At 39.1% G+C, this 22159-nt stretch overlaps 1 protein-coding gene and 1 long non-coding RNA gene across 13 annotated transcripts in view; one reads left to right on the forward strand and one right to left on the reverse strand.

The window, feature by feature from the left end:
• Positions 1-472: 472 nt before the first annotated feature.
• LOC144381578 (uncharacterized) lies at positions 473-11416 on the reverse strand. Of its 10 annotated transcripts, none has more exons than XR_013446975.1 (4): positions 11312-11397; positions 8749-8785; positions 2601-3236; positions 473-2148 (listed from the first exon to the last, which is right to left on the reverse strand). It is a non-coding gene; the product is annotated as an uncharacterized LOC144381578 (long non-coding RNA). The 10 variants fall into 10 exon arrangements; XR_013446977.1 differs by having other exon boundaries at positions 8749-8769; positions 11312-11374; XR_013446971.1 differs by having other exon boundaries at positions 2601-3283; positions 11312-11374.
• Positions 11407-22159, forward strand: part of CDADC1 (cytidine and dCMP deaminase domain containing 1) — a 48639-nt gene continuing 37886 nt past the window's right edge. For all 3 annotated transcript variants that reach the window (XR_013446968.1, XM_036104573.2, XM_078070388.1), the window contains exons 1-3: positions 11407-11620; positions 12359-12456; positions 19253-19327. Coding sequence is in view for 2 of the 3 variants with exons in the window: in XM_036104573.2 (XP_035960466.1) it covers positions 11539-11620; positions 12359-12456; positions 19253-19327 (255 nt within the window). In the remaining variant the exon portion in view is untranslated. The remainder of the gene's footprint in view (positions 11621-12358; positions 12457-19252; positions 19328-22159) is intronic.

Consider the following 22159-nt stretch of genomic DNA (forward strand, 5'->3'; position numbering starts at 1 on the left):
TGAGTCCACAGACACTGATAACTGATTTGTCTGGTTTTCCCTATTTTCTTTTTTTTCATGACCAACATCTATCGTGTCATCTTGATTTATACACACAGCCAGGAAAATGGGTCTTATTGCAAAAATAAGTTTTGTGGTTTTCCTAGGAATAATACAGAAAATATTGCTTTTAGGTGAGGACATTTTTCACAGTTTATTTCAATCTAATAAAATGTGAATTTTGTTTGAAAAACAAAACAAAAGAGAAATACTGCAGATTAACTGTCTAGATCATTTAGATACCTTTAGGTGAGGTATGTGTGGTACACATGCCAACTAAGAACAGACAACTTTTGTCATAGGGTGGATGACGTAAATGTGAGTATATTACATTTAGCCTGTTGTCAAAGACATCATATGTATTGTTTTTGGAGTATGCAAATATCATCTTCATTTCCTCTTCCTTCTCAAGGCACATTAAACTAAAGAATCCTCCAATCCGAACATACTCTTTATTTAAATAAATTTGTATTCCAAAAAGAACATAAGGCAATTTACAAAAATGCCCAAAATAAGATAAAAATTAAGTTAATGGAGAAAGTAGGAAATAAATACAAATGAGGGTAGATAAAATAAGATTATACCAGGGATAAAGTGAGGACACAAAACTCATTCCCGGTATCTGGTTAGGAAGGTTACATGATTCACAGCAGAAAGGAGAATTTATCCCGTGGGTACTCCAAGATGACATCCTGTAAGTTAGAAAACTATGTCTTCAACAAAAATCTTTACAGCAAACAGTACTCAACTTCACGGGACTTTTTCTTATAATGACAAAAATTACTCCACACCTGGAAAATGATAAAATGGGGATTACTTGTCACCATTTTTTTTTTTAATTAATAGCACATACTTGATAGAAAGTGTCAATTTGTAGCCCTGCAGGTGAGAAGTTACCTTGCAGAAACTGATAAAGGATCAGGATTTTATAGCCCAGTGGAAAAGGTGTTACAATTCAGCCTGAAGAAAGTTAACCGGGAATACTGTGTTGAGGGGGTTCAGAATAAGCCACCCCAGAATGTGCTAATTTGGCATGTGGATTATTTTGAGCTGAAGATAATCAAGGCCCAGCAGTCTCAGGAAAAGCTTTTTACTACTTCTTAACTACCTAAAAAAATTAGAAAGGGGGCCTATACCAGGAAGAGAGCTATTACCAGAGAAAGCTTTTTCATCTGAGCGACTTACCTGCATGGCAGGGCAAACATTTGCTTCCCAAACATTTGCTCCTCTCATCTTCCTGTGAATTGTCTTCCTCCCCTTTAAAGCCCCAGACCTCTATCCTTTTCCTTAGCTCAGGATGGTACATAAGTCTCAACTGCCTGGCTGGCTTTGAGTCTCATATCTTTGTGGGGCTCCCTTACATACATAATTAAAATTGTTTTTCTCTCGTTAATCTGTCTTTTATTACAGGGGTGGGAGGGTTCTCAGCCAAGAACCTAGAAGAGTAGAGGAAAATTGTTTCTCTTCCCCTACAGTATTAGCTATTTTACTTAAGAGTCCCTTCCTCTCCAAGTATTTAAATCTCCACTCTTCAAATACATGCCAAACTAGGTCTCAATGAGATCACGAGAGGTTCTCTGCTATGAGCCAAATGAAGGGGAGAGTTAACTGAGCTGTATCAGTCAATCATTCATATTGCCTGTGGCTGCTTTCATGACATACGGCAGAGACTGAATGGTCCCCAAAGCCTAAAATATTTACTCTCTGGGCCTTTAAAAAAGTATGTCAACCCCAAGTCAAATAAAACTTTGATACTTATGCCTTAACCAGTATGGAAATTTTGCTTTTTAACATCAGCTAATGTTGGTAGATAATGTGATACCCAAAACTACTTGGCAGAAGCTATTCTACAGAGGGCCAAAATACTACTGCTAAACACCAGAGACAGAATCTCTAGCAGCCGGCCCGTGGAATCGGGGTTTTAACATAGTCTCTGGGTGACATTTACTCATGTGCAAGTTTGAGACCTGCTGGAGCCCTCTGGTCCTGGCCAGTGGTTCTGTCCAGCTTCTGGTTCCATAGGTCTGAAGTGGGGCCCACGATTCTGCATTTCTAATAAGCTCCTGAGGGACACTGATGTTGATGGTCCGAGGGTCTTCATTCCCTCACCTGTAAAGCAGAGAGGACAAAAGTCTGAATCATAGCCTTGTTGGGAGTATTAAATGAAGTAGTGTACACTTATATCCTGCTCCCACATCTTTCAAGTGATACCGTTTGGGCAAGTTACTCCATGTCTTGGTTCCTCTAAGTAGCGATAATAATAATGATACCCACTTCATAAGGCTGCTGGAAGGTGTAAATAATATGTGTAAAGTACCTAGAACAGAATATAGTAAAAAGTAGGATACTATTGTTACTGTTACCATTACTGATACTCCATCAACTCCCTCTCTACTCTCTCCCGTTTGGTCCCTCTAGTGTCTTCTGTTGATTTCTAACATGTCTAATTGCAGAACCTCTTCAGGGGTGCTGATTGAGAAATACTCAAACCAGTCCAGAGGGCGCCACACAAATGGGGACCCAAGAGTGGCAAGGATATGGCCTGTGGTGGCCGGGCCCACCTCTGTTGGGTGGCCTTGCGGCAGAGCGCCTCAGGACAGAGCGGGCAGCGGGCTTGCCAGTCCTTCCCACCTCGTGGGAGCACAGACATTCCCAAGGTTCCTGGGCATTCTGACTTTGTAGCACACCATCTATGTGGCACCAACTTTTCTCTTCTGAGGACACCATTTGGGACAATATACGGTAAGCCTGAGAAGTCACTTCTCTTCGGCAGCACTGCTCTCCGTAACAAAGCGAATGTTCTGTGAAGGGTGTCTGGATTTTGTTTCAGGCTTCTCTTTGCTTCCTTGGGGCTTAAGTGCTGCCAGGAACTGCTTTCTGAGAATTGTTTGGGAAACCTTAATTTCTGGATTCACTTGAAATGACCAAATTAGGGCCAATCCTGTCCACAAGGGTGTACCAACCACCAGCAGTCCCTAGCGGTCCTGCAGCCACCTTCTCTCCAGGCCTGCAGGACACAGTCACTGGTCATGATGTGCCTTCCATGTCGGAGAGCAAGACTGAGCGTGAGGTACATTTTCTTCTGCAAGTCGCGTATGTGGTCTCTGCCAACAGCAACAGTATCCACAAATCCAGTAGAGATACCATGTCTTTATGATCAGCTCCATGGAACCGCAGCTTGTTCTGCTGAGAAGATTCTGTCCAAATAAACACACTGCTAGGACTAATATTCCCAACATAGGACCTAGGATAAAATAAGTTTCAGGTTTTCTATAGAGAATAAGCAAATGAAAGACAAAGAAGGGAAGGACAATAATTAATGATATTGAGCACCTATTCTTTGCCAAGCACTGTGCTACTTGGGATCATTTAGTCTTTAAGAAAATTTTTTTAAAATTTTATTTATTTATTTGTCAGAGAGAAAGTAAATAAGAAGGGGGAGCGGCAGAGGGAGAAGCAGGCTCCCTGCCAAGCCCAATGCAGGACTCGATCCCAGGACCCTGGGATCGTGACCTGAGCCGAAGGCAGACACTTAACTGACTGAGCCACCCAGGCATCCCTAGTCTTCAGGAAAATTTGTGATAAACCTATTACCACTGTACTTCCCTTCCTCCCTCCTTCCCTTCCTGTCTTCTTTCCTCCCTCTCTGAATAATTCAGTCAAAAAGCCATTTTACAGCTCCCCTCTCCTCCTTTCCCTTCCCTTGGAGGCCAAAGGGGCTGTGGAGGCAGCAGCAACAGGGGTGGGGCAGCCAAGGAGGCAACCAATGTGCTAGAGAAATTAGATTAGGGGAATTGGGTGCATGGGAGAAGGAAAGGAAAAGAGAAAAAAAAAAAGAAAAAAAATGGGAACCAGGTTTCTTGCTGTTTGAGAAGAGATTTACAAATACAACAAAGGTAGAGGCTAGGAATAACCCTGATGTGCTGGACTCTGGAATTGAAGGTATCAATGGGAACTCTTAGACAGATAGCTACTGAAAGAGATACATGAGTATGTGTGTATATGGATATAGATATTCATATATTTTCTAGATCTAGCTTCTCAGAAGGTTTAGTAGAAATGACATAGCACACTTACTGCCTAGATCTTAGTTTTTAAACACTAAGAGGAACCAGGGCTCCTTGGAGAAACGGTCGGCTCTACATCTGGTGCAGGGAATGTAGAAAACGAGTCTGGAGCATCTCGTTGCACTAGAATGTAAGGAAGTGCTCAAAGACTTATGGGGGTGTGTCAAAAGGATAAAAGAGACAACTTGAGGATTTCATCAAATATGGGACAATTTGAGCACTAAAATAAATGATAACAGATTACAGCTCACTGAATAAAACAGGAAAGACAAGTCCATACACATATGAATGAATGAGGAAGAGGGAAAAACTCTTATTTTAGAATGAAAACTGTATGTAGGAGGAATGATGGAAATAACAAATCACCACTGGACAGCCGTCACAATGGTGGTTAATTCATATGGGAATCACCAACAGATGCTAAAGTTGGTACGTGGAGGTTTAATGGGTATAGGACATTGGCATAATTGGGGGAATTTCTCGCCACAAAATACTGACCAATTACAGAGGGAAAAATACTGACTTTACTAGTGACTTTAGAAACCTGACAGGCGCTAACTTGCCAGGTGAACAAGGCTGGTGTCACCATGGCTGGGATGTGTGAACACTGAGCTGCCCCCTGATGGGATCCGTGGAAAAGAGCACAGTATCACTTCTGTAGCATTCCTACCAAGAATGGATGGCCTGAGTCTGGTTGTGAGGAAACATCAGAATCATCCTCGTGGAGAAGAATCTTACAGAATGAAAAGCCTAGATCCTTTAAAACTTTTAATGTTGTGAGACAGAGGGAAGAGCCAAGGAAATGTTCCAGGTTGAAGGAAAATAGCGAGGGTCAAAACTCAGTGAATCTGGATGGGATGCTGAATCAGAACAGAAATGACACATGTTGAAACACTTTTCAAAATGTGAATGGCGTCTGTGGATTGCCTTGTAGTGACCAATCAACACTGATCTCCTGTTTTGGACTGTCGGATTAGCATGTGTTAGAATGTCCTTGTTTTGGAGAAATAAATACTGGAGTTTTTAGGGGGATTGGGCACAGTGTCTGTCACCTGCTCTCAAATGACTCAGAAAAAGAATGGGATGGGGAGGTATGCAAATGTAACAGAAAGAATAATAAAAATGGTACAAATGTGGTAAAATGTTGAAAACTGCAGATTCTGGAAAAGGGGATATGGAGTTCTTTGTTCTGACAAGACACGAAGTAACAGGCAAAGGATCCATGATTAGTAAAGCCAATTTACTAATATTGCATTATTATCGGGATATTTGCTGTACCCCCCTTTTCGGCATCCCTGAAACAGGATTATGCATCCCATCTCATGGGTGTCTGGCTTGACATGAGACTTGCCCTAAGAGTCATCATGTAATTCTGCCATCTCTTTTCCTTCTGCCAGGAGAAAAGAATATCCAAAGGCTGCTCCTTTAGCCTGGATCCCAGAGCCAATCCACAGGAACAGTGCCGTAGCATGTAATGTTGAGCCAGAAGGAAAGATTTGTTGTGGCAAGCCGCTGAGATTTGGTGGGTATTTGTTACCCACAGCTAACATTGTCTCAGCTAACTCATAGTTAACTAGTAAATAGCTTGGGTGGTTAGAGATGTCAGTTTATCTATCTGACATCAAAGTCCATGTTCTTTCCATCAATTATTTATTGATTTTAAAACCATTTTATTGACTAAGCTAGGCTTTTTTGTGTTCACCTGAACTGAGGTTTGTCCATTTCTTAGCACTTAGGTAGCATTTGTCTTATACTCCTTTTTAGTCCTTATTCTTTGTAGCAGAACTGTTATTTCCAGTAATATTGTAGATAAGATAGCCCAAACAAATTTGTTACAAAGCACCCAAAAATGCTAGATCAAATATGGCTGAACCAGCAAGAAAGTAAAGGAAATAGAGCATTTAAACAACTCTGAAATACTACAGGACTGAAAATGGAATGAAAACAGCAATCTAAAAAGAAGAAAGTGAGCAAAAAAGCTAATGGTTGTTCTAAGGGTAGATTTTACTCACAGAGATGAAAGATAATATATTGTATATATTAAATATATAATCACATACATATGCATATATATAAGATAGATACTGGTATCTTTTTATTTTTAAAGAATTTAAAACTCAAACAAGTTGCAAAAATAATAGAGAGCTCCTATGTACCTTTCTCCAAGTTTCTGCAATGATAATATCTTACATTATCATAGTATATTGGGAAAACCAGGAAACACATGGTACAGTACTATTAATTCAGGTATAGACCTTATTTGGAGTTCAGTAATCGTTAATGCACTATTTTTTATTTTAGGTGTATGTTCTATGAAATTTTATCACATGTGTAGATGAGTAACTATCAACACAAAGAAACTCTCTTGTGTTACCTCTTTTTTTTTTTTCTTCTTTTTTTTTGTAAGTAATCTCTACTGCCCAAGGTGGGGCTTGAACTCACCACCCGAGACCAAGAGTCGCAGGCTCTGCCCACTGAGCTAGCCAGAGCCCCTCCTTGTGTTACCTCTTAATAGTGGTACCTTTTTCCCAACCATAACACTTGGAAACCACTGATCTGTTCTCCATCACTAATATTTTCACTTTGAGAATGGTATATAAATACAATCATACAGTGCATAACCCTTTAAGATTGTTTTCCCACTCTACACAATGTCTTGGAGATTCATCCAAGTTGACACATGTATCCTTCCTGTTTATTGAGTAGTATTCCATTGCAAGGATGTTCCTAGTTTGTCATCTATTCACTCACTGAAGGTTGTCTGGTTTATTTCCAGTTTTTGACTATTACAAATAAAGCTCCCATGAACACTCATGTATAGAATTTTGTGTAAACCTAAGTTTTCATTTTTCTAGTATAAATACTCAGGAGTGTGATTGCTGGGTGATACGATAAGCATACGTTTGTAAGAAACCGTCAAGCTGTTCCAGAGTGGCTGTGCCATTTTATATTCCCCCCAGCAATGTAAGAGATCCGGCAGTCTGCATGCTTGCCAACATCTGGTTCTGTCGGTACCTTTCATCTGAGCCATTTTAATATGTATGCAGCCGTATCTCATTATGTTTTTTTTTTTTATGATGGTTTTAATTTGTACTTCTATAATGGCTAATGATGGTGAACATCTTTTCATGTGCTTATTTGTCATTTTATACCTTCTTTGATGAAGGGACTATTCAAGTCTTTTGCCCATTTTCTAACTGGATTGTTTACTTATTCTTCAGTTTAGAAAGTTCTTTTTTTTTTTTTTTAAGATTTTATTTATCTGACAGAGAGATAGAGAGAGAGCACAAGTAGGCAGAGCAGCAGGCAGAGGGAGAGGGAGAAGCAGACTCCCCACTGAGCAGGGAGCCCAACGTGGGGCTCGATCCCATCCTGGGATCATGACCCGAGCCAAAGGCAGCCGCTTAACTGACTGAGCCACCCAGGCGTCCCTAGAAGTTCTTGAAATTAAGATAGTGAGAGAACATTTCATAAATTTGTATATTTAGAAAATTTTATTATAAAGTTTATAAATTTATGCCAATTAATTTTAAAACATATAAAATGAACAAAATTCAAGAAAAATATAGCTTACCAAAAACTGACTGAGAAAAAATAGTTTGAATAGTCTCTTAACCCATAAAGGAATTGAATTAGTGAAATGTCTTTCCACCTTACAAAGCACTAGGCTCAAATGGCATTTCCAGGTAAGTTTTAATAAACATTCAAGGAACAAGTAATTTCAGTCTTATACAAACTCTTCCTGACAAAAGAAAAATAGGAAACCGTACCTAACTCATTTATGAGGGTAGCCTAATCAAGACATCAAAACCAAACAAAAAGACCATGATAAATTATACACCAAACTCACTCATGAACATAGATTAAAAAATCTTAAATTAAAATATTAGCAAATTTAATCCTGCAGTGAATAAGAAAGTAGCACACAATGACCACGATGGGTCTACCAAAGGAAGACAAGGTTGATTTAATATCAAGCAATCTGTTAGTATAATTCACCACATTAACTGACTAAGGGAGGAAAACTATAGGATCATCTTAACAGACATAAGATATGTTTGATAAAACTCAACATACATTCATGATAATAATTCTCAGCAAGCCAGTAGAGAAAGAACTTTCTTAAGCTGATAAAAGGCACCTAACATGAGCATTTAATAAAGTTCAACATCTGATTAAAAAAAACAACAGAAATAGAAGGGAATTTGCATAATCTGATAAAGGACAGCTACCAAAAGCCTACAGCAAAACCATACTTTAAAGTTTAACATTAAAATCATTTCCTGGGGCGCCTGGGTGGCTCAGTCAGTTAAGTGACTGCCTTCCGCTCAGGTCACACATGATCCCAGGGTTCTGGGATTGAGTCCCGCATCAGGCTCCTTGCTCAGAAGGGAGCCTGCTTCTCCCTCTGCCTGATACTCCCCTGCTTGTGTGCTCTCTCTCTCTCTCTCTCTCTGAGAAATAAATAAATAAAATTCTTTAAAAAAATAAAAAAAAATCATTTCCTTTTAAATCAGGAACAAGAAAGGATGTCTGTTACCATAACTCCTATTCAATATTTCTCTGACATCCTAGACTGCAGTAGGATAATAAAATATTAAAGGTTTGAATATTAGAAAACTATAAGTAAAACTGTCATTACCTGTAGATGATATCTTTCCACCTAGACAAAAAAGAAACTAAAAATAAATAGTATTAAAATTAATAAGAAATTTTAGCAAGATGGCTCAATATAAAATATATAAAAATTACTTGCATTTCTATATATTAGCCACAAATACTTACAAATATAATTTTTTTTAAAGATTTCATTTACAGGGTGCTTGGTTGTCTCAGTTGGTAGAGCATGCGACTCTTGATCTTGGGGTTGTGAGCTCAGGCCCCATGTTGCAGGTAGCGTTTATTTAAAAAAATTTTTTCATTTGGGGCACCTGGGTGGCTCAGTTGGTTAGGCGACTGCCTTCGGCTCAGGTCATGATCCCAGGGTCCTGGGATCGAGCCCCGCATTGGGCTCCCTGCTCAGCGGGAAGCCTGCTTCTCCCTCTCCCACCCTCCCGCTTGTGTTCCCTCTCTCACTGTCTCTCTCTCTCTCAATTAAGTAAATAAATAATCTTAAAAAAAAATTTTTTTATTTACAATACCGACAAAAAACCTAGAATTAAATCATAAAATATATGTAAAATCTTTGTGGGAAAAAATCATAGATCCTTTTGAAACTTTCTGAAAACCCAGTATACCATGTTCACACACATGTACTATGTTCAGGGACAGGAAGCCTATATATCTCAAATTGATCTATAAATTCAATGCACTTCCAATCAATATTCCAGTGGGATATTTGAGGAATGTCACAATATGATTCAAAATTTACACAGATTCTAAAAGGCCAAGAATAGCCAAGATATTCCTGAAGAAAATAAGATCCTTTTTGGGGGGAGGGAGGTAAATAAACAAACGATATGCAATACAAAGCCCAAAAACAGTCTCATGTGTGTATGGAAATTTGATATATGACACAGGTGACATTGCATATCAATGGGGAAATGGTGTTGGTGTTAATTGACTATCAAATGGAAAATAAAATTGGATCCCTTCCTCAGACCATGCACAAAAATGAATTCTACATGCATGCATATGTAAATGTCAAAGGAAAAACTTATTTAGAGGAAATACAAAAGAATATTTTTATAACCTTGGGTAGGAAAGACATTTTATAAAGATACTAAAATATAAAACCCATTACAGAGAATTATTGGCATGTTTGGCACTTTAAAATAAAACACTGTGCACTGAAAGACATAATAAAGTAAGTGAAAAAGCAAGTGGCAAATGGGAGAAGATATTTATCATACGCACTCCCAACTGAGAATGAATATCCAAAATATATAAAGAACGCTTACAAATGAATAAGAAATAAGAAACAACCAAAGAGAAAAATGGTTAATAGGTATTTCATAGAGGACACACATATGGCCAACCAACATACAAGATGTTCAACCAAAGTAGAAATCAGGGAAAATCAAAACCACAGGATATCATTTTATGCCAACCCAATTGTCAAACATTATAAGTTTGACAATACCAAGCGTTAGTGGTGACATAGAGCTATATAAACTGGTCCAATTCCTTTATAAAAATTTTCAGCATTATCTGGTAAACTTGACAATAACAACCCAACAATTCTACTCCTAAGTATAGTCCCTAAACATAAGGAGACATACAAAAATGTTTACAGCAGTGTTATTTGCAATAGCAAAGAACTGGAGATGGTCCAAATGTTTCTTGGCTCAAACATGGATAAATAAATTGTGGTATATAGCTACAGTTAAATACTATACAGAAGTGAAAATTAAGGAACTATAAGCCATACCATTATCACCGAAGATTACCACTTCAGTCCTTTACAAAATGATGCCTTTTTAATAACGTTCAACTTTTGCTTTCAAAAAGCTGTTTTCATGTCTTGATATTTGTCAGTATTTCAAGTTGTGAGAACAGAATGGGCTGGTGAGGGAAACTGGGCTCTGAGTCACTGGGGAGGAGCTTCATTTTGAGTCATGACTGGAACACTTACAAATAATCAAGTACAATGCACTGGGCACAAACCTACAATGTCAATATGGCACTCCCCATATTTTCCAGGGGCCACTTGCTACTTCCTCCTACCCCCACCTTTCTCATAATCACAGTTGGCCTTTTTTTTTTTTTTTTAAGACTTTATTTATTTATTTATTTATTTGAGAGAGAGAGAGAATCTGAAACAGACTCCACGCTGAGTGCAGAGTCCGACAGGGGGCTCGATCCCCCGACTATGAGATCATGACCTGAGCTGAAACCAAGAGTCCGACTGAGCCACCCAGGTGCCCCTACAGTTGGACTTCTTGAGGTGATACGTTTGATGAGAAGCAGAATGTCCCTATGGTAGTCCCTGGCACTGAGTTCCTAAGGGCTGGCCAATCTCTGATGGTAACAACCACCTGGACCGCCCAGGTCCTACCTTCCCAACCCCACCTCCCCCTTCTCTAAGATCTCCACCGTGACAGATGGGGCAGCATTCCATTCCAATTCCCCTTCACTGTCTCACCAAAACTCTCAAGTCTGCGCAGGCCTCATCACTCTATCAGAGTCCGCACAACCTGGGACTTCCAGGCCAAAAACATAGACAGTTAAAGTCAGGCCTCATATGATTTACTGCAGTTTCTTACCTCTGCAGCCGCCCCTGGAGGGGCAGCCCTGCGCCGCCGCGTCCACGCCTCGCTAATACGACACACGAGGCGCCCGGAAGTAGCGGCCGGGCTCCTACGTCACTGGCTGCGCCCAGTCGGCGGTTGCCGTATAGTTGCTGGGAGGAGGCGGGAGGTGGAGCCGCTGGGGCTAAGATCATGCCAGACAGCGAGAGGTATTCTGGGCAGCAGAGGCCGCTAGGCTTGGGATGAAAGAAGCAGGGCAGATGCAAAATCTGGAGAGCGCGGGGGCCGGGCGGTCAGTCAGCACCCAGACTGGCAGCATGACTGGTGAGTGCCTCGGACCCTGCTGCTGCCATCCCAGCCTTTCGCTCTGCCCTGAGCCTCTGCCTCCATGTAACTCCGCTTTCCCTGCCTATCCCTCTTCGCCCGCGCTGCTGCCCCGGGATGTCTCATTCCCGCCCTAGGCGCGTTCTCGCCTCGGTCACCGGGAACCCCTGGCCTGGCAACACCTGCTTTTGAAGTCGCGCTCATTCCCTCTTACCCCCACCCCCACGTCCCCGCCCTTTACTTTTCCTCCCAGGACCTAGAGCTGGGATCTCAGGTACTGAGCCTGAAAATTCCGTGCTTTTGACTTGATTTCCGAATTAACCACACACGACGCTTTCCTGTATTTCAACTGCCTTCCCCGCGAAGGTCACCGCACTGCCCTTCTTGCAACACCACAATTTAAAGAAAAGCTTGCTTCACGATAACATCAGACGCAAGGACTTTTCATAACTTCCTTTGGATTGTTCCCATAGTTAAATGTATCAGTTGTACCATGTTTTTTTCCTTGTCATGTGATGGCTGGAGAAAGGGCCCAAGTTTGAAAAGTGCCAGAGGAGGTCGCCGAAAGTGAGGTTGTAGCCAGGCTCCTGCCCTTTGATTCTTTTGTCCTCTTACCCTTTTTCTCTGCCTCCTACTAAAGCAGCTGAGTTCAGGCTGCAGCACCCAAATGGCACTGAGGATGAGTTCCTATTTTCATCATTAGTAAAAATTTTAAAGTGTCTACCCTCTCTTTTGTAGGTCAAATACCAAGGCTTTCTAAAGTCAACCTTTTCACTCTGCTCAGTCTCTGGATGGAGCTCTTCCCAGCAGTAAAAGCCCAAAGACAAAAATCTCAGGTATATTTTGTTTCCTTAGTTTTTCCCACTTAGTCGTGGTTTAAATTTGGTTTTTCCAGTTTCTGTCACACTTAAAAGCAAACTCAAAAACCTTAAAATTTGCAAAATACTTCTGTGGTTTAGTGTGATATTTGTAACTCATAGCTGCAATAGCTCATCTTTCTAATCTAAAAATAGAATTGTTACTCTCTCAGACTTTGCCATGTTTATCAGGTATTAATGGTATTTTATGTTGGTTTGGACGATTAGATTGCATAATTTATCACCCAGTTGCATACTATTGATGTTTCATGTGAGTAGTTTTCCCCTTCTCCCACTGAACTGTAAATTACATGAAGATGGAGATCATGTCTTATTTCACCTTATTTTTATTACTGTGTCTTATTTTACCATGTCTTATTTATACCCCTTTAGCATCTACTCTTGGAATAGGTAATCTGTGAATGCTAATTGGTTTCTTGTTCCATGTAAATAGTCTCTTTTTTGGATCTGAAAGAGGTGATCAAAACAGGTTAGGAATATATAGAAAGAATAATCATGAAAGCCTACATCTTTACTTTCTCCAGCCCTTGGGCAGCAAGGTGCTTACCTTCTCATCTTTTTCCTCCATGCTTGGAGTGGCATGGTGTTAGGTTCTCACCAGTTGGTTTGGTAGATTAGTAAGTTTAGAATGTTTTAGGGGGCCAAGGCCATATAGGGAGAATAGTATTAAGTTGTTTAAGCATTTAAGACATTTTTTGAAAAAGGGAAAGGGGGAAAAATTACCCATGGCTTTTCACCATTCTAACAACATCACTTTTAACATTTTGGTACTTCCCTTCAGTCTTTTTTTAAGCACAGGATTTTTGCTTGTTTTTCTCTTACAAAATTGCACCTGTATTCTGCATATGCTTATGGAAGTTTCCAACTTGCCAATAATTGTGCTGAAAGATTGCTTCACATTTTCCACAAAATGACTTTTTGTAAATCCTTAAACACAATTGTACTCTTATGAGGTCATTCATAACCATTCTCTTTCTTTTTTTTCTTTCTGGCGTCTTTGTTACGGTGGATAAGGTTGTGTGCTTGGCATTGGAGATACGAAAAGAAAGATTTGGTTCTTATTTTCTAAATGGAGACAAAAGTTAGGTATTTAAACAAGATGCAATAAGCAGAGATGCTACTAAGACTGAAGACTGCAAACCAGGCTCTGCATGGGGAAGTGAGGGAAGGATGCACAGGGGAGGCTCTGTTTGCACTGAGACATGAAGAATGAGTAGATATTTACCAAGCCAAGGGACTCCATATGGAAAAGCTTGAAGGAGTGAGAGAACTTGTGGTCCTCATGGGGGAGGGTGAAGTTGGGTGAAGGGAAGAGACTGAAGATGAGCTTGGAAAGGTATACAGGAATCAGAAAATAAAAAATATTGTATGCCTTGCAAGAGAGTTTAGATTTTATAAGTAGGGACTACACTGACGAATTTTAAGAGGGAATTAAGGAATTAACTTTTTAATAATTAGAACTTTATCTTTTTAAAGCACTTATAGGTTCACAGCAAAATTTCCGGGAAAGTACACAGATTTCCTGTATACTCCCTGCTCCCCCCTACATGAATAGCCTCTGCCATTAACCACATCCTCTCCAGAGTGGTGCATTTGCTACCGTTGATGAACCTACATTGACACATCATGATCGCCCAAAGACTATAGTTTACATTATAGTTCAGTCTTGGTACTGTACATCCTGTGTACCTCAAAGGTATAATGTCATGTATCCATCATCATGGTATCATACAGAATATTTTCATTGCCCTAAAAGTTCTCTGTGATGTTTATTTTTCCCCCACCACCCCCAACCATGGCAACCACTGATTTTTTTTTTAACTGTCTCCATAATTTTGCCTTTCCCCAGAACATCATATAGTTGGAATCATACAGTAGTATGTAGCCTTTTAGGGTTGGTTTCTCTCACTTAGCAATATGCATTTAAGGTTCTTCCATGTCCTTTCATGGCTTGATCACTCACTTCTTTTCAGTGCTGAGTAAGATCCCTTGCCTGGATATACCACACATAATTTATCCATTCACCTGCTGAAGGATATCTTGGTTGCTTCCAAATTACTGCAATTATGAATGAAGCTGCTATAAATATCTGTATGCAGATTTTTGTGTGGACGTGAGTTTTCAACTCCTTTGGGTAAATACCAAGGAGCATGATTGCTGGATTGTATGATGAAGAGTATATTTAGTTCTGCCAGAAACTACCAAACTGTCTGTACCATTTTGCATTCCCACCAGCAATGAATGGAGTTCCTGTTGCTTCACACCGTCTCCAGTATTTGGTGTTGTCAGTGTTCTGGATTTGGGGCATTCTTACAGGCATGTAGTGGTATCTCGTTTTAATTTGCATTTCTCTCATGACATGTGATGTGCAGCATTTTTTCATATGCTAATTTGTCAACCATATATCTTCTTTGGTGAGGTTTCTGTTAAGCTCTTTGGCCCATATTTTAGTCAGGTTATTTTCTTATTGTTAGGTTTTAAGAGTTCTTTGTATATTTTGGATAACAGTCTTATATCAGATGTGTCTTTGCAAACATTTTCTCCCAGTCTGTTGCTTGTCTTCTCATTCTCTTGACAGTGTCTTACACAGAGGAGAAATTTTCAATTTTAATAAAGTCCAGTTTATCACTGATTTCTTTCATGGATCGTTCCTTTGTGTATCTAAAATGCCATCGCCATACCCAGTGTTATCTAGGTTTTCTCCTATGTAATTTTTTGTGGAGTTTTTTAGTTTCACGTTTTACATTTGGGTCTATGATCCATTTTGAGTTGATTTTTGTGAAGGGTGTAAAGTCTTTGTATATAGAGAATTCACTTTCCCTGATAAAATGATATCTCTTGGAGTAGTTTTCTTCTTCAACTACTATGTGAAATACTTAATAAATAGTAAAACATTATTTAAAATGTTTTGCATTTTTATGCCCTATTAATCACTCCCTCAACCCCCACCCTGGCTCCATATATTATTAATGGCTTTGAGAAAGTCTTCATTTCCTTCATGATTTTGAAGTCTTTTATTCTTTCTGCCTCTTAGTAGCTTAATATTATTTTATGAAAGTGGAAGATTTTCAAACTGTTTGGGTTTTTTGGTTTGTTTTTGTTTTTTTGCAGATAAAATTGTCTTGAAGAGACAGATTAGAAGCAAATGCTTAGAAATTTAAGACTTTTATTTTTTTAGAAGATTTTATTTATTTATTAGAGAGAGAGAATACATGCATGTGACAGTGGGGGGCGGTGCATAGGGAGAGGGAGAGAGAGAATCTCAAGCAGACTCCCCACTGAGCATGGAGCGGTCACATGGCTCTACACAGGGTGGATGTGAGGCTCGATCTCACCTGAGATCATGATCCTGAGATCATGACCTGAGCCGAAATCAAGAGTCAGTTGCTTAACTGACTGAGCCACCCAGGTACCCCGAGATTTAAGACTTTTTAAAAGCACATTTAAAAAGCTGGGCTTCTTAGAGATTGAGTACTAATTTTGAAGACACTTTTTTTTTTAATATGAAGATTTGATCTCATTTTAATTCACATATATATATACACACACTTATATATTTAGATATTTATATATATGTGTGTGTGTATATATGTGTGTGTGTATATATATATATATATATATATATATATATATCAAGAATAAATCCTCTGCTGAAATTAACTTCTTTTTCAACAGGGATGTGTATTAAATTAAATAAATTCAGTATTAATTACACATTATGTTCACAGGGTTGACTAAGATCTTTTTCCTTTTAAGAGAAGAAAAATGTTCTTTAAGCTAAAATATTAAGTTTGTTTCACTTAAATTCTTTATTCTGCTTTTGCTATACAAAGTAAGTCATAGAAACTCTTAAGATGCAATTTGACATGTAATTATATTGGAAATACTGCCTTTGATGCTTTACCAACCTTTTGTCTTCTTAAAACATTTTTATTTGTTACCAAACTAATGTGTGTCTATTATTTATAAAATGGACTGAAGAAAAAAATTTTTTTCACAATTTCACTATCTAGTGACTACTGACATTGTTGTACTGTTTCTCAATCTTTCCTCTCTCTCTCTGTCTCTCTTTGAGTTATTTGAGATCATTTACCTCTGGATCTAGCCTTTTTCACTTAACATAGGAAAATGCTTATGCTGTAATATTATTATACACATTGGAGCAGCAACTTAGTCTAATGGTTTAAGAGTAGTCAGTGGTTTTGGAGTTAGCCTGCCTGGGTTCAAATCTGGACTCCACCTCTTACTGTTGTGTAATCTTGAGTAAGTGACTTTCCCTCTCTCAACTTCCTCATCCATAAAATGGAGTGTTACTGGTACATACTACAGGAGGCTTTTATGAAAAGTGGATGAGTTAGTATTTGTAAAGTTCTCAGATAGTGCCTGGCACAAACTATGTACTATATGTGTTTGTTCTTATCATTTTAATGTTGGCATAACAGTCCATTGTATTGATGTACCATGTGTATTCCCTTAGCACTGGACATTTAGATTGTCATTCATTTTACCAGCCTCAGTGTATTTTATTTTATTTTATTTTATTTTTTAAGATTTTATTTATTCACTTGAGACACCGAGATACAGAGAGAGAGAGAGAGCATGAGCAGGGAGAGAGGCAGAGGGAGAGGGAGAAGCAGGCTCCCCGCTGAGCCAGGAGCCTGATATGGGGCTCGATCCCAGGACCCTGGGATCATGACCTGAGCCGAAGGCAGATGCTTAACCACCTAAGCCACCTAGGCGCCCCCTCAGTGTATTTTAACTTACAACCACTTCTAAATATGACTGATATCTGAGATTTTCTGTGTTGTCAAATATTTACACTGTATGGATGCTCTTTGAAGATTGTTCAGCAAAGTTTACATTAAGTATAAAATCCAAGCATTTTTAAGAATCCAGCCCAAAACTAGATAAATGAGTGGGAGAGAAACTGTTTATGAGACTTGGGAAAAGCACAGTTAACTAAAAGTTTCAGAAGTCGGCACTACTAAAAATGGCCATCGTTTTAAAATAATCTCTCCTATTGGTTCATAGTTTTTAGTTAAGTTAAACATATCGAAATTGCCTGAATGGTACTGTAGTATAAGAATTAGAGTAAGTGTATTGTTGCCTCGTTTTTTACACATCATGTACTGTCCCTCTCTCCTAATTCTTCCCACTGTGTACTCACTGTACTTTTCCAGAACAGTAACAGGGTAGCATAATGGTTAAGACGATGGACTTGGGGCTCAGGTCCTGGCTTTCCCATTGACTAGCTATGCAGTTATTTGATCTCTCTCAACCACAATGTCTTCATGTCTAAAATGGAAACGATAGGGGCTACTTTGTAAAGTTCTGAGGATTAAATGAGATAGTTTCGAGCCTGGTGCTTGGCAAACACTGTTAGGTACTTTATTATTATCACTCATACCGTCCTCACCACCACTACTACCATCTCATTCCCACCATTCCACTACCAGCATCATCACTTCTTCCACTTCCTGTTCTGCTGGAATAGAAATGTGATTCCCAGGACATGGCTTTTCTTGTAAACGTTTTAGAGGTTATTCCTTTTCTAGCATCCAGCATTTGTTTCATAAGACTGAGAGTTCAACATTCACCAAGTTTACCATTCCCACTTTGAAACTTTCTCCGATTTCTTATGTATCCCACCTGCCTTAGGGCTCCCAGAAGCCTGCTCTATCATTCTGTCGTAATCATCTGCTCACTTCATAGTCATTTTCCTGTGTCATAAGCTCAATAAGGGCTGCATCCTGAGCAACTAGGTCTCTGGCTGGCACATGGCAAGCATTCAGTAAATATTTGTGGAATTAATAAATGAAGGAATCTTGCCCTGGCTCAAAACTTTCTACTTCAGGTTTTACTTTTAGAAGAGACTCGTGGACTTCCATGCGTTAGTGTCCTCTTGCTTCTGTAACAAATTACCGTGAAGTCGATGGCTTAAAGCACATATTATATGTAGTTATTGTCCTACAGTTCTGGAAGTCAGAACCCTGAAATGGGTCTCACTGGACTAAACTCAGAGTGTCAGCAGGGCTGTTTTCCTTCTGGAGGCTCGGGGCAGATTCCATTTCCTCGCCTTTTGCAGTTTCTCGAGGCTGCCCACTTGCCTTGGACAAGGCTCTTCCTCCATCTTTGGAGCCAGCAGTGGCAGACTGAGTCTCGTGTTGCATCACGCTGGCACTGATTTGCCTCTCTTTCACTTATAAGGACCTTTGTAATTACATTGGGTCCATCTCAAGGTCAGATGATTAGCAGCCTTAATTCCATCTACGATCTTGCCACAGTAACATAGTAACGTAACAGTCTCCAGGGAGTGGGACAGGCAAGTCTTTGGGGGACCACTATTCTGCCTACCACAATCCATATCTACAGATAGTTCCTTATCTTCCCAATTCCAGTTAATTTACCCCTACCCCCCTTTAGCCCTTTTTAGCTATGGCCACACTCTGGACTGCTCCTTAAAACTGCCCAACTCCAAAATCTTAAACTACAGAATTTTATTTTCTGACCACAACTTTCAGTCCTTCTGTATTTTGCAAAAGTATGTAGGGGCCTGATTGTAAAGGCCTTATTTACTAGGTTAAGTAGTCTGAACTTGAACCTGAACAAAGCGTGAAGTCAATGCAGATTTTCATCAGGAAAAAAAAAAATGAATGATCCAAAACCAAGAAAACCAGCCTTCAAATAGGAAATATTGAGTTAATTCTATGTTTTGTGCACTAATCTTTTTTTCCCCTAATCCGCTTTTAATTAGGAAAAGGAAGAGGGAAAGCATGGACCCTTAGGAGATAATGAAGAGATGGCCAGGATATCTACTGACAAAAAACAGGTGAATTTTTATGACTTTTAAAAAGAAGTGTTTGTAATAACAAAGCAAAAACAATGGTATAAAGTAGACTAAAAGTCCTTCTTATACTCAAGTTTCCCATTTCCACTTACAAGGCAGGTTCTTATATACCCTTCATATCCTTCTAAAAGTTTTCAGTGCATTTACAAGACTATACATGTCTCTCCTCTAAAAAACAAAACAAACCCAGATTATTTTATAATATGCTCCCACATCTTTTTTTTTTAACTTTCAAAGTTAACTCTTGATACATTTCCATATTAGTTTGCATAAATGTGTTGAGAAACACTCTTACACGGTTCTCTCGTACTCCAGCACATCTTGCTGGTTTAAAGAATGCAAGGCCCTAACTGTTCTTTACCTAGGCCATTTCTCAGAGTTGTGTTTGCAGCAAGCAACCTTGAGGGTTGAGCTAATGTCTCCCTCTGGGACAGAAAGGAGGTTTGCTTACTGTCTATGATAAAACAGCAATCCCCAGACTTGGTGTTCCTTTCCTATAACACAACCCACTTCCTGTCCAGGAATCCATCTGGGCCATCTGCATGACACCCATGGGACTTGTGGGCAAGGGAAACATCACAAACATGGTGCTCATACTGCTTGCTGGGCTGTGAATGATCAAGTAGTCTCTGAGCCCGGAGGTTCATGTGTTTTGTCAGCATCAGTGGAACCGTAGCAGGCTAATTTACTAGCTTGTAAGAAGGGTAAAATCAAACCCAGGCCCGAGAAGATGAACTTTGTTCTTTTTACTATTGCACAGTATTTCCTTGTTATTTTAATCTTTTGAGTTTTCCAGAGAGATTCTGATTTATTGGGTGTCTAATGGAGACAAAACACGTATATTTTGAAAAAAGTTACCTTCGTGATTCTGATGTGCATTCCTGGAGATCTCCTGATAAGTTCTGAGAGTGAGTCTCTAAAATGCCCAACAAGAATATAGAAATAATTTGTCTCCGAATATTTAGATGTTTTTCATTTTAAGAAAGGCGAAGGCAAAAAAATAGTGACTCACCACTTAACATACTAATTTGTTTACCAAAACGCAGACTGTCCTCTTTTGCTTACATTTTACTGTAAATCCCTGTGACTAAGATAATACAGAGGGCTTTCCAAGATGTTAGTGAAGTGAAGCAGTCAGGATCCAGAACAGTGATTCACTAAAAAGTTTTAGTCTCCTGGGAGTTGCAGTCAGTGGAAGTGCAAAATGGAATGCAACTTAGGCTTTTATTTGCTTTGTTTTGTTTTAAGTTTGGGATGGAAAAATCTTTGTCTCAAACTTGACATTTTGGCCTTAGCTAAAAACAAATGAAAGATAAAAGATATTTTCTGAGGTGAAGAGGACTCTAGGCAAAAAAGTGATAAATTAAACTTAGCCTAAAAGGTTGTTCATTTTTTGTTGTTGTTTGTTTGTTTGTTTTGTCTCTGCGCCTATGCTGAGGGGCAAGGGAGGGATAAAAGATTGTTCTAATAATAAATCGATGAGTACGCTTCCCGCTTATTAGGAATAGTTTTGGGTCTTGAGAGGTTTTTTTAGGAATAGTTTTTGTTTTTTTTTTAAGATTTTATTTATTTATTTGACAGAGAGAGGGCACAGCAGGGGAAGCTGCAGAGGGAGAGAGAGAAGCAGACTCACCCGAGTGGGGAGTCCAAGGCGGGACTCGATCCCAGGACCCCCGGGATCATGACCTCAGCCAAAGCAGATGCTTAACCCACTGAGCCACCAGGTGCCCTAGGAATAGTTTTTTTAAGTCTTTTGTGGCAGGCACCTGGGTGGCTCAGATGGTTAGGCGTCTGCCTTTGGCTCAGGTCATGATCCCAGGGTCCTGGGATCGAGTCCCACATCGGTCTCCCTCTCCTTCTACTGCTCCCCCTGCTTGTGCTCTCTCTCTCTCTCTCTGTCAAATAAATAAATAAAATCTTAAAAAAAAAATTAAAAAAAAAAAGTCTTTTGTCGCCACAGTTTCTGGCTTTATTTCTGTCTGCTTAACTACTGAGAAAATCTAAAGCTAAAATCATTTAATTGCAGCCATTTCCGTTTGTCACAATTGGTTCATTTTATTTTATTATTTTATTTTACTTTATTTTTAAACATTTTATTTTTTTAAAGTAATGTCTGTACCCAACGTGGGGCTTGAATCCACAACCCCAAGATCAAGAGTTGCATGCTCCACCAAATGAGCCAGCCAGGTGCCCCACAATTGGTTCATTTTAATAAAGTGAGCTCTAGCATGCTGGGATCTCTTGATAAGGCATGATCAGTTCTTTTCCAAAGTTATAATTTAAAAAGAAAAACTCACTGGAACTACTCAGAAGTAGATACTAACATACACTTTGTATTTGGGGAACATAAAACTCTTAAGAAATTTTGGGATGGGAAGGGGAAAGGGCTTATAAATTCACGGTAAATTTAAAGCTTGTTTTAAAAGCCAATATAGATCTTTCATGTTTTAGATATATTTTTGGAAGTATAGTTTGTAAAGGAAAGATTTTTTGTTCCTTTTAAATGTCCTTCTAGTTTAGGAAATGGTTGGTTAACTCAGAAAAGGAATTCTATAAAATTTTCTCTATTCTTTCTTTTTAGGCATTTTACAAAATATCATTCTCCATAGTTGCAGACATTTATACTCATAACTGAAACTGAACTTGACTGTTTTAGTTAATAAAGCTCTGGTCTGAGCTTTATTTAAAATAAATAAATAATTTCAAGATGTGTCCTATTGGGGATAACTATAGAATAAAATCCCTTTGAAAGGGAGTAGGGAATAACAGGTACCCTATGCTCAGCCCAAGTTCCCCACATACTGTAACAATGAG

The sequence above is a fragment of the Halichoerus grypus genome, chromosome 4 (genome assembly GCF_964656455.1).
Source record: "Halichoerus grypus chromosome 4, mHalGry1.hap1.1, whole genome shotgun sequence".
NCBI lineage: Eukaryota > Metazoa > Chordata > Mammalia > Carnivora > Phocidae > Halichoerus > Halichoerus grypus.